Source organism: Temnothorax curvispinosus, unplaced genomic scaffold (assembly GCF_003070985.1).
Source record: "Temnothorax curvispinosus isolate PA1 unplaced genomic scaffold, ASM307098v1 QBEX01002996.1, whole genome shotgun sequence".
Lineage (NCBI taxonomy): Eukaryota > Metazoa > Arthropoda > Insecta > Hymenoptera > Formicidae > Temnothorax > Temnothorax curvispinosus.
This window is the reverse complement of record NW_020212776.1, coordinates 370,960-383,721: the sequence shown is the minus strand read 5'-3', so window position 1 is coordinate 383,721 and position 12,762 is coordinate 370,960. Positions and strand designations below refer to the sequence as shown.

At 37.9% G+C, this 12,762-nt stretch overlaps 1 protein-coding gene across 4 annotated transcripts in view; it reads right to left on the bottom strand.

Annotated features, from left to right (window-relative positions):
* Nucleotides 1-12,762, bottom strand: part of LOC112452151 — a 194,474-nt gene that overhangs the window by 36,871 nt on the left and 144,841 nt on the right. For all 4 annotated transcript variants that reach the window (XM_025012227.1, XM_025012226.1, XM_025012228.1 and 1 more), the window contains one exon: nt 5,327-5,460. In XM_025012227.1, the coding sequence (XP_024867995.1) occupies nt 5,327-5,460 (134 nt within the window). The remainder of the gene's footprint in view (nt 1-5,326; nt 5,461-12,762) is intronic.

The following is a 12,762-nucleotide window of genomic DNA, read 5'->3' as shown; positions in this document are numbered from 1 at the left end:
TCGTGCACCGCGGATCGATCCCCCTAATTCTGTTGAACGTCTGAATTCGATCTGGCTCGTTCGGTGCGATCGTGTCAGCCTACCAGGCTCTGCAGGTTCCTCTGGGATCTTTCTTAGGATAAGGGCGCGCGTGGAGTTACGACCTTCCGCTAAAAGTCGTACCGGATACGAAGAAATCCTTCGCTTTTGAGAAGGAAAACGAAGCGGTAGTAGGATTTAGAATCAATTGCTTTGTTGTGTTTATCATCTTTTGGGATTTCGCGTATCGTTTTATCAGCTCTTAAAACTAATCTTGAAATTTATCTTAAAAAGGATGTTGAATAAGCTTTTCGTTCTTTCTCTTCTTCAACGACAGAAAAAGAAAGATTTCGAGAATTTAGATTGTTTCATTTCGAGACATGCATGTATCTGCAAATCCACTCAGAAAAGGCTTTTTATTGCAGAGTTGAAATAAGATCTGTTCCTGACGTCCTATCGTATATTTTTAGACATACATCTCAGAATAAGATAATTTAAATTCGAAGTACCGCGGATTTCACGTGAATTTTAATGACGTTCTAAGAGGATCTGATAACTTTTGAGCATGAGTGACGGCCTCCCTTTTACGACAAGTCTCTTTCAGAGTTTCTTCCCAAAGTGCGTGAGGCTTCCGGCAAGGACGAGAGAGAATATTGGGTGCGGGCAGTATGACGATCACATCCTCCAAGGGGAGGGGGAATATATAATAATAAAGGTTTTTTCCAATAGTTCAAGAAATTGTCCGAAAAACGGCGTGGTTTAGGACAATCTAATCTCGGCAGAGTGTTTCAGACTCTTAAATCCGTTCAATTTCAATCTTTGCTATACGTTTCTGCTGAATGATTCGCTATATTTTCTTGAATATGCGTTTTGATGTGTACGGTGCCCCGTACACATTCGTGAAATTCGCAAGAATCCGAGAATTTGCGATGAAAACCGTGAAGGGACTTTACTATGGCGTTTTCGGAATCACGTTCTCAAATGCGGTTCCTCCTTTCGCATAAAGACACCCATTTTACTACGGGTCCAAGCACGTTACGCAGAGAATACAAATTGTTCCTCAAAAGGGTCCTTCCCTCGCGTGATGCGGAAAAAGAGAAAAATACATATGTATATCGCATAAAATTTTACCTATTTTACAGTTATTTATTATGCTTTAATTTTAATAATTGATTACTCTTTAAATTTATCTCTTATACATTCAAGAAATTTATATTAGCAGTTATCGCAAGAGAATGATTGCACTGTGTGTAAGATAATAACTGCTAGAAGAGAAGAGTGAATTGTATTAATCATAGCAATAACTTAATAATTTTACATATACTTAGATAAGAACATGATAGGTTAAATTATATATATCATTTTACGAGTCGGCCTGCATCTGAATCGAACTGGAAAAATTATTTCGGATCGTCGGAAACTTCTGCGCGTTTGACGTGATTCGCTTGAAAAATGGCTTGAAACTTGTTCGTGTAGGAGCGTATAATAATAAAGAAAGACTATTACCATTGCGCTAGTCGCTGAAAAAGCGTCGTATCATTCAAATATGGGCTCGCATTAAATTCCCATCTCGCCCGATGCCAGTCGCCCGTATATCACCCCGCATCGGAGAAAAAAAAGACGTGCAACCGACGTCGGATTCGAGCCATTACGTGTAAAAAGTGGCGCATAGGTGCTTTTCAGCGTGGCCATATGTCACTATATCGACCGCGATTGCAGTTTCGGCTCGTATGTTAATAAAAAGACACGCAACCAGCCATTGTGTCGGTCGGCCGGCCGGCTTTACCGTACAATGCACGATAACTTACGATCGAACCATCGCTCTGCCGGAGAACGCGAAAAAATCTTGTTTCCACTTTTTCCCTGCCCGGAACGAACGATAAAGTTCGTTCGTATCGATGCCTTTCCTATCCTGTACGAATCGTAAATTCAAATTATTTGCGAACTTATATCGAGCGGTGCACGAGGGCGAAGTAAAATTGCCGTAACAGCTATACGTGTACCGACAGGACATGTATAACGCTTGTGACGTACGATCAATGTGATATACGTAAAATATAAAAAAAATTTCAATTCCATGTATATATATTTTTTGTGAAGCGGACGATAAAGCCGCATCGATGCTCTTCTCATCTCCTCGAAATCGTAAATTCGAATTATTCGCGAAGTAATACCGTGTCCAACTGCGAAATAAAATCAAACGTAGGAATGGAGTATAGACAAGGGAAAACTTATCAGAATCGCCAACTTTGTATATTTCCCTCAAGAAAATTTACATTGATTCTACGGAAGGAAAAGATAAAAAACGCAATAAAGAGTTTACGCGAGATTGTCTTTTATTGCCGGAAAAATAAAATGTAATAAATTCGCAAACACATGCATCGCGTAGTACGTCTGTCGCTAGTAATTACGTTGAACAAAATGTAATTTAGCAGTGTATAATAAAATAGCAAGTATTTTTCGTAAAACGCATAAACAGTTTGGCATTATTTATCGATAAAATATTATTAATTACTGTTAACTTGTTAATAACATTTGTTTAAGTATTAAACTTTAACATATGCATGGTGTTATAAATTGGAATGAATTTTAGCAGCTTTATAAAAGATATACAACATTATAAAGAGATTGCATTACTTTGACGCTAAAACAAATTGATAAATATGTAAGCATTTCAATTTTTAATCGAATTATTTGCTTTTAATTGAATCATTTTTTATTTATAAAATTACTCAAACAAAGTAAAATTTTATATTAGAATGCGGATATCTCTTAAAAGCTAAAAAGGAGGGAAAGGTGTAAAGTCTAGTACCTACTGAATAAAGAATAATATAAAGTTTTAGATACGAGTTTTAGATTGCAGGATAATTTAATCAGTTTTAATTCGCTATGTTACAATTCCAGAACTTATAAGTCCCGCGAGGGTTAATCGACCTGCATACAAAACGCGAGCGATGCTGCGAGCAATTTGCCGTTTTTCTCGAGGCGCGCAGTCCGTTCTAATTTACAGAAACGCCCGCGACAATCAAAGTACCGAGAGTGCTCCGGGCAAAGGAGAGAAATGTACTTTGCCCGCTGCTTTGTTGACGGTTCAACGGAGATTTGCTTTGGATCCGGGAACGGCGATCAATTTGGCGCGAAATTACGCTTTTCTAAGGAACACATTTCGCACATTGCACGACAATCTTTTACATTTCGCCGAGCCCGTTCAGCAAACCGTCCGTTTTTTCCCTTCCGCCGATTGTTCCGCGAATATTACTACACTTCGCGTTGTTCTCACAACATTTTCTTCTCGGTATTAATATTTTTTAGTTGCGAATATAGTGAAGCAGGAAATTTGCGTGCATTGACTAATCCCTCGCGATATGTAGAGGAAGTAGAAAAGTTTAGCTTTAAAATTGTACTGAAAATTTAGATATAAGGAAAATAATTAGACCAAGCTGCAAATAATGTAATAAAATTTTCTTGTTTATTTAACATTTCACGTTGATTTTAGCGTCAAAGGATTTTCTTTATTTGCAACGCGTTCGTATCGAAACATTTGATCTTAAGGATTAAAAAAATGCGAAGGGATGTGGCGAGACCAATCGAATTTTCGCTAAGGTAAAATTGACTCTAAATTGATCAAAGGATACTGCACGTTTTGGCTCACTAATCTCGTTATCTCGTGCATACTTTAATGAATGAGTACTATACAGGCTACTCGCAATATTCGTTTAGCATATTATCTCGTAGCTCTCTCGTGGAGAATTTAAATTAAGAATTAAATTTAATCATAATGCGCGAACATAAAGTTATCATGGCATTATGAAAAATTTGTTAGAACTCCGTCGTAATCATTAAACGTATGTATGCTTTACATTTTTAACGAATTTTAATTTATCTCGTGTCTATACTTCGTGAAAAAATTGTCAACAGCGAAGTTCAAATTCGGTATAATTTTCAAAAAATTATTTTTTAATATTAATTTGGAAAAATGCGTTTATGTAATTATATCATATTGTATGTACATGAAAAAATATTTATACAGTATATTAAAACCAAGAACAATTTTATTAACAGAAAAGAACAAAAATTTTAATTCGTATTATTCGTAAAAATTAAAAGCGGATTTAAATTTACCAAAATTAAAAAAAATCGTTTTCAATCTCCAGCTTGCAGTAACGTAAATTTCGCGACGTAAGTTTCGCTAACACACGATAGTAGACTCTATCTATTTTCCTGGATCGTCTTCGTCTCATCAAGAATAAAATGAGACAAAATCCTTGAAGATAGAGTCTTATGTTCGTCGCACGAAACGACGAATACGCTAATCATGCGCGAGGCGTACGCCTCGAGGCCTCGACTTCGTCGTCACGACACCGGTGACAGGAAACAGGATTTTCTCTCGACAACGCTTTCGTTGCCGTGCCAGTGTCTACGTGCGCGGACACTATCGCTTTACGCGAAATCAGATTCCGCCGCGAAAGCAGCTTACCGGCGAGATCGGAGTGTATACGCGTGTACCTATCCAATCAATTCCATCGTATGTACGTGTAGGGTGTTCCGACTTTCCCGTTAAGGACAGATCCGTCGACGAAACTGAAGCCGCTTTTTCCCGGTGAAAAACGTGACGCGAAGTTTAACTATAATATTAGAGAGCTATTTAACATGTAAAGCTTAAGTCTTCCGGCGAAATGTACCTCAAGTATGTACATGCATAATTAAATGAATTTTTTTTTAATTTGAACTTTGACCATCCAGATATAATCGGTGTTAAAAAATAAAATTTTTTGACATACAGAATTTAGTAAAATAGAATTTTCATAAAACATCTTTTTACAAATTTCCTTTTTATTTCATGAAATAGATGTCTTGGATTTCTGTTTTTTTTTTGTTATTTGAATTACGAATTATAAAATTATAATTCTTTTCAACATTTAAATTAAAATGTCAACTTTTTGTTTGCGTTCCAGCAAAAGAAGTAAATCTTACTCAGCTACGTTTGTACACATTGCTGCATCTGTTGTACATCGGATTTTCTCATGTAAAGCCTTCATGCATGTATTAATTTCGTCTTCTTTAAGCAAATGTAACAAAGCAAATGTAACTGGAGCAACGGCACCGTCCACTTTCGGCTCTTTCGCCAAGCGAAGATAAACTAATACGGCTTCGTCTGTATAAAGTTTCGATCTAAAGAACACACAAAACCATTTCCCGCAACCGGGTGAGCACGTAGACGCCGCGCCGGCGGTGTAATACACCGGTATACAGCGAACGAGGCCTCGGGGAAGTTGACTAGCGCCGGGGATGCGGAAAGGTACTTTACCGGTTCGCCGTTGATGGTCCAACGTAGATTGGCCTTAGGCACGGACGGCCAGGCACTGCAGTTGGCAGTCACGTTCTCGCCGACGGCGTAGTGCGAGGACAGGCCTGTGATTTCCGGTCCCCTCTCCGGAAGCGCTGCAAACGTAAATTTTCCGTGTGAGGACGTGGCGAAAGTTTTCCCATAAACCAGTTACTTTCCTCCGGTTAGACTCTATAAACTTTTGACTATTACTCGAAGTTTTCCGCGCCCCTCTACGTTCGTTCGTCCGTCCGTCTATCCGTTCGTTCGTTCGTTCGTTCATTCGTTCGTTCTACCCTTATCGAGAAAATAGGATAAGGGAAGGAAAAGAATCAAAAGGGGCTTTCTCGTTTCGCAAGACGCGAGTTTAGTGCGATGCGAGATGAATTTTTCGAGCGTCAATGATTTTCAGCACGACGAACCGCGATAAGGCTGCACGTATAAGGCACTCGTAAGCAAAAAACAGATTACTCGTTGATAAAATTTATAAATGGTTGAAACAGCCTTCGCAAATAATGAATTTAACCTTTGAGCGATGGGCTGCGAGTTGCTAACCGTGAGATGGATGAGAGAGACTTTTCTTATTAAGCAAAATAGAATTCCGACAAAATAAATCAAATTCAGATAGGTAATTCAGCGAGTCTGTACACATCGATGATGAATAGTGAATGATGGAGCAGCGTTGAGTTTTACTTCGACACAAGTCCGATTATATATTATGGGCAATTTCGAGAGGCTTTCTACTTTTACTTTTCTTTCTTTTTACTCAATCGATGCGATTCGAATTCCCATTTACTTTGCTGAAACGCGATCTTCTGGCGACACATGAATCCGGAATAAGTTTCGCATTGTTCAGCACGAAGGGGATTAATTTTCAATTAGATCGAATACGTACGTGACTTTTCTCGATCGTAATTAAACGAGGAGTCACATTGAGGATGCAAATATCGATTCGCGTCAAATGTCACACGCGAATTGCACACAATGAACGATTGCGTAATTTTAAAAAAGATTATGGAGGTGGAAAAATCGGGATAATTGATACGAGCGTTCTGCATATCCGCTTACGTGACAAATGAAATTAGGACGCAATGAGTAGAATCGATTGAAATGGTTGCGCTTGTGATCGCTGAAGCGAAAAATTACTAAATTTTACTCGCGTTTGACATGGAATACCGCGTGTGTTTACAACGGGACAATAGCCAAGAGCCATAATTCTCCGGGCAATTAATCACTCGGTGGACTAATAATTAAATCCAATGTGGTAACTGTTATGCTTTCGAAATACTATCGCGTAATTTATACACAAGTGTTTAATATCTGAGTTTATTATCTGAATAACAGCAAATTGAATATAGATTTATAGTACCTGAAGCAATTATTTTTAATAGAAAATCCATTTTTATACATTTTGTCCACTTTATTGCACAAAAAACATGAGAAATGGGGAATGATTTGTATCTTTCATCTGCTTCGTCGTTTGTGACGTCACGGAAGATTATAATCTCTTAATATTAAACTCTCCCTCAAATGTTATTCTTAACAATTCTCATACTCGCTAACGACGATTCGTTTTCGCGAGGTAATCGTAAGCCTTGAATTTTTTGCAATGGGTCGTCGCACATGCGTCGATCCACAATCAATTATCGGATTTATCGTGGACCGCTGTCGGTCGGGTGCGTGCTGGCGCGCTCGATGTCTCTAATAGCGTTAATTGGCACGCCGGATTATGAGAGACATTCGCGTTCGGGCGAGCGCGACCGAATGCTCAATTAAACATCCGCCCTGTTGTCCGAGTGCACGCGTTGCACCAGCACGTCGCGCTGCAGCTCCACGCTCCACCTCGGATTCGGTCCATTAATGTCTTCCGCCCTCTCCCGCCAAAATATCCGGGGCGCAATTAAAACCCAGAATTTCGGGGCACGTCACGCGCCGGGAATCCTCCGACCGTCGCCGCTGTCGATTTCGCGTCGGGTGAAACGAGAACGCGCGGAAGGTTGGAAAGTACGTGAAAGAGAGCATCGCGGACGAAGGTAGAAGGAAATTTTCGAGAGATCACGGAAAAGCACGTTGGAAAATTGAGACTGCCAGCATATGCCGCCAAAAGTTCTACCATCATAATTTCGGCTCGCATTAAGCTTTGTAATGGAGCCAATTATTTCGCCGAGATTGCCGGTTTCTTCCGTAGAATTTCACTCATGATAACGAGAGCCGACTTGAATTCTATTAGGTTAGAAACGTAAAAGAAGAAATGGTCATTCAAAGCTGATATAGCTATGTTGCTCGCATTTTTAAAGAATCGTTAAAAGCATATTAAGTCGTACAAGGAAGATTTGGCAAACAAACAGCTGAAACAATTTTTAATTAATGAAGATAAGGTGAGTCAAGGAAAAAGAGTCTTAAAGAGATCTAATATTTCGTGGAAGCTTATACGATTCGCGGATGTATGCTTCAATAAGAATTTTTAATTAATTCTAGAAGTGAGTTAATGGCGAACTGAAATGTGAACATTTCTAAAATAAAAATGAAAGGAAGAGAATAAGAAAGAGCTTGCGCCTTTAGCTTAATAAAAATTTAAAATCTATTTTGTCATGTGTGTGTGTAATGCGGTAGTTAGTTTAACATAATTTTTCTTTCGCTTTAGTTTAGTGTGTTATTGCCCCTAAAGTCTGCTGATTTCATGTTTGTGGCGAGTTGAACGTTTTTTGAAGTTTCAAACGTCGCGAGAGTAGTCGCGAGAGTAGTCGCGTCATCGATTTTCACGACGCATCGAAAATAATGCGCGTACCAAAATTGGGAAAGAAGGAAAAGAAATTTGTCAGGATGTGCAGGATTGCGGAAAGTTGGATAACCTGACGCTCTGCTAGGATTCGAGCATTCGCTAGCGCATTCGGCCGCGTGGAAAGTATTCCGCTGCAATAACTCCGCTGACAATGATTTAAGCGCGTAATTACAGAAGGTTATTGCAGTCATGGCACAATTTTATATTTTCTTCTTTATTTTTTCTGCGAGTTTAATATGCATAACAACGAAATCTTATATATATATATATTATATATATATAAAAGGTTTCGCCGTTATGTATGCACCGCTTTAAAAATTACTCTCCGCTTCTCGCTACAATCGGTCGCATATGAATACACAGTTAATATAATTAAACACTAAACAATAAATGAAATATAATTGCGCGATTTGTTCTAATATATCCTTACACAATCTTGTTTTATCTTATAAAAAAATTGCGAATTATAACGTAAAGTGATACAAGCAGATCTAACAGCAATAAATAATGAGACGAGACAAACAGGATTTTTTGGACGTATCGCATCGCGAGTCGAATAATTTGATTTTTCGCCAAAAATTCGCTTTCTACGTCATATGCTCACCCGTAGTAATCCCGGTATTACATCGCATCGTTCCGAACATTTTCTGGTATAATAATTTCTACGAGAGTTAGGTTCCTAATTGAGAGGGTTGTCAAGAGAAGATAGCTTGCTTTCATATTCCGCGGTAACTTCACGTACAAAATGAAATTGCTTTTTGAAGGCACTGCAATTTATACGGATTGCGAGCTTCGCGGCGTCTCTATAAGGCATGAAATGAATATTAAACTGCGGGCGATTTAATCCAATTAATTCGTCGGCGTAGACCGCTGTCCGCATAAATCTGTGTGAACGCGGACGAAAATATTGGGAAATACTATCGACGATGATAATCTATTCGCTGTTGATTTGCACATAAATTTTAAAGTAAAGCGATACAACGCGACGGCGCAATAGTGCCGAGATTTTAAGATTGAATATTATTTCTTCGTTAGCTTTTCATGATACCAAAGAATGTCGCAGTGTTTTTGCTCAATGGACTGCAAGTACATTGCATAAAGAATATGTAAACTTACATAAACCGCGAATAAAAATATACGATTTTCAGTGTACAAATGCATGCATACATGTATTTGTTTTTTTTACATGCTTATTTTACAATATATAATAATATTATACCATCTTACTATCTCTCACATTCTTATATCTAGCTTGTGAAAACAGATAAGCGTTGAGTAAAAAGTATGCTGCAAATGTTCCACAAATCATTGACATAGGTTGCACGTATTGTTTCGAAAAGCAAAGTGGCGCGCGATACGTGACGCGCAACTAATTGCTGTTGAATTAGGTTTACGTAGTATCGCATTCCCGACACAATATAACTCACTGACATACATTGATTTAATTAGCAATTAAAACTTTACGAAAGCACCAAGCGAGAGGATTATGCGTATGAATATATGTTTCTCGTGTTTTCAATCTCGTAAACATTACACAGCGCTTGTTGATTATCCAACACGCGATTATGACACTGATGCAATACCGACTAATACTGTAAATTTAATAATGGATTATATATTATTAATCAAAATATCAAAATTTAAATTTATCATTAATTTTGATATTTAATCTGTATTTTCTATAAAGATATTAATCTTTTATTGATATCTGGAAACTAGCAGAAAATTCTGAAGACGTGCACTGCACTACATTTTTATAATCAAATTTGTATCTATTTATCGAGCTTCGTTTTGACCAGAATTAGCTTCCTTTCTTTTCCCTTTTCCTCACTTCGAATCTACTAAATTAAGATTCAGCGGCAACATTTGTAACTCGATGTGTTCGTCTTATCTCCTAAATGTGGCGATCTCTTTGGCTTTCGCGTTTCAGCGAAATTCGCAGACCGACGATGGTTAAATTCGTATCCCCACAATACTGCATGTTGCGGCCAGTAGTTGCAGTAGCTTGTTTTCCTTGTAACCTTCCTCCCCGTCGGCATCCCAGCCCCGGCATTCCGCAGACTTGGCTGTAACACGCTCGTACGATCGTTGTCGAGGAAATGAATTTTCTTCAACAAGGGTTCTCTCAAGGCTCCCTTACGTTTCTTAGGTGAAACGTGTAAAGCGGGGAGGGAGGGACGGACTTCCACTTCCTAAGCTTAGCTTCCTCCCGTTCTATTTCGGTAATAACGGCGACCGCGCAACGAGAGATAATAGGTGGAAAGAAAAACGTAATGGGCCAAACAGGCGAACATTTACGTTTATTACGGCGTAAAATTTCGTATGAGAGTTCTCGTTGCGAGATAAAGGCCATCCTTCCGCAAATTTTGACGAGCGTCATCCCGATGTCGATAATGAAATGATTGCGGTCATAATTGTGTCAGCCACAATACAAAGCTATGTACTTTTGTTATGGTTGCCGGAAAAATAATTTTTATTTAATTAATTCTTTCGATATATTGATATGATGACATAATTATTGATATGAAACACTCAGTTTCAAGCTGGATCTCGCATGTCGATTTGATATTAGATAGAACCAATACGCGAACGCGTTGTAAAATAACCATGAAGGAGTAAGGGAAACCGCGATGATTGCAACACGATGTATAAATCGTCGGAGGAACCTCTGGTCCGCAATCTTCGCAATATATTTATGAAGCAAATTTATGGTTTGCTCGGTAAGATCTGGAACGTTCGTTCCCCTTTAATCCTCCCTCGTAGAGTCACTTTCTCGAGTCTCATACAAGGAATGCTCGTAAATCAAGAAACCACGTTACGTTCTCTATCGATCAAGCCCGTCGACAATCGTCGCGAGTTTCAAGTTTTGTGTTACACACTATAATTAAATGTCGCAACATATTTATATCGAGTTGTTGATTATTAAGCATCAATTATTTGCAATTTTCGAAATTTTTCATTATTCTGATAAGAAGTGGAATTTTAATTTAAGAGAGCTTCATACAAATACGTTTAATATTAGAAATTGAAAAATAATTGACTTATCTTTTTTGATTAACAAATTATCTTTATATCTTAATTTAAAATCAATTTGTGTCAAAAATATCTTTATTTTTTCTTAACAGGTGTTTTATATAATAGATAAGGTACCTTATATTAAAAGTACATCCTTGCGAGATGTATGCAGTTAATTTCAAGTTTACAAGTGCAATTAATAAGCCACACTTATCTTAAAAATGATATCGGTAATTTGTCACGGGAGTTGATGGTGTGTGACAGATCGGTGAACTCGCGCAATACGCTTTTTATCGCAACAGTGATGATGCGTCAAAAGTGCGTCGCATTATCTGGATTCACCTCCGAGACGTTGGTTTTCTTCGTCTTTCTTCGTCTCGAGTGACGCCAGATAAGAGGGAGATATATCCCTGGAAGGAGCCCGATGTCGTTTCTCTCGGTTTTTCCTTCTTAAAACGATTCTCTTTGAACGGGGCTGGCATGAATATTTATGGCCTCATGAATATTTACGATACTCCAAGGTACGCGTGCATGCTGGAACGTCGTTATAACGTATGTACATAGATACGTACGTATACGCGTATTGGCCGGAAAATGGGAATACTTCGGCGTTTTATGACAATGCACAAGATTAATGCGTTCAATGCATTGCGGTATCGCGCGATGCGCAATCGATGGAATGCTAATCGCCACATCTCATACTTGCGATATGCCTCTTTCTATTCCTTTGGGAAAAGCCAGTTATTTACTTAAGCGATTTATAGTTAGTCATAAGAGTAGGGAAAGCAAGAAATTGAAGTCACGTTTGAAAGACAATCCATTTTTCTATCGACTACATCTGATTTTCACACATTTGTACTTGCTGATTATCTTATATCTTATTGTATTTCTGTTTCAAAAGAACAACAATGATGGTGGCTTTCTGTCAATCCTAATAAAACCAAGAAATTTTGTGTTCTGATAATTTGGCTTAGATAGCTTAATATACCTTAGATCGACATATATGGCGAATATTTTATTTCTCATATATTAAAAAATTTAACTGTAAAAAATGTAGCGTAGAAAGTAATATAATCTAATATTCATTCTTGTACAGTTATTAACGGTTTATTTATTATGTGCATCGCAGGTTAATTAATAAAGATGTATTTCTATTAGGAAGTTTTTAATGGTAGCAGTAGTTATGGCATTCGAGCGAAATGAGAATTCCAGGGAAAGTACGATGTTTTAGTACTATTATCTTCGTGATTTACTTACTCATGTTTCAGAGAATCTGCAGTACTATTTTCAGGCTAAGTAGAGAAACATATAAATTTCCGTTCCAAGTAGTTGCCGCTTGGCATTTACACCGTTCTGGTTTTCTTCCCTGCTGTTCTGCTCGCGGAAGATCGTATTTCATCGGAACGATAACAACACAAGATTAATAATTTAGAAGTTTCATATCAAAAAATGATACGACTCAAATCGATTCTGATTAAAGTAAGGAAGTTATTACGCATTTTCGCATAAACGAAAACGTCAAGTCAGCACCTTAGATTTCTTTGAGTTTTATTTTTTATATCTGGTAGTCGAAATACCTTTTAGATATATCCACAAAAGTTGAGGTCTATGGGGTGAAGTT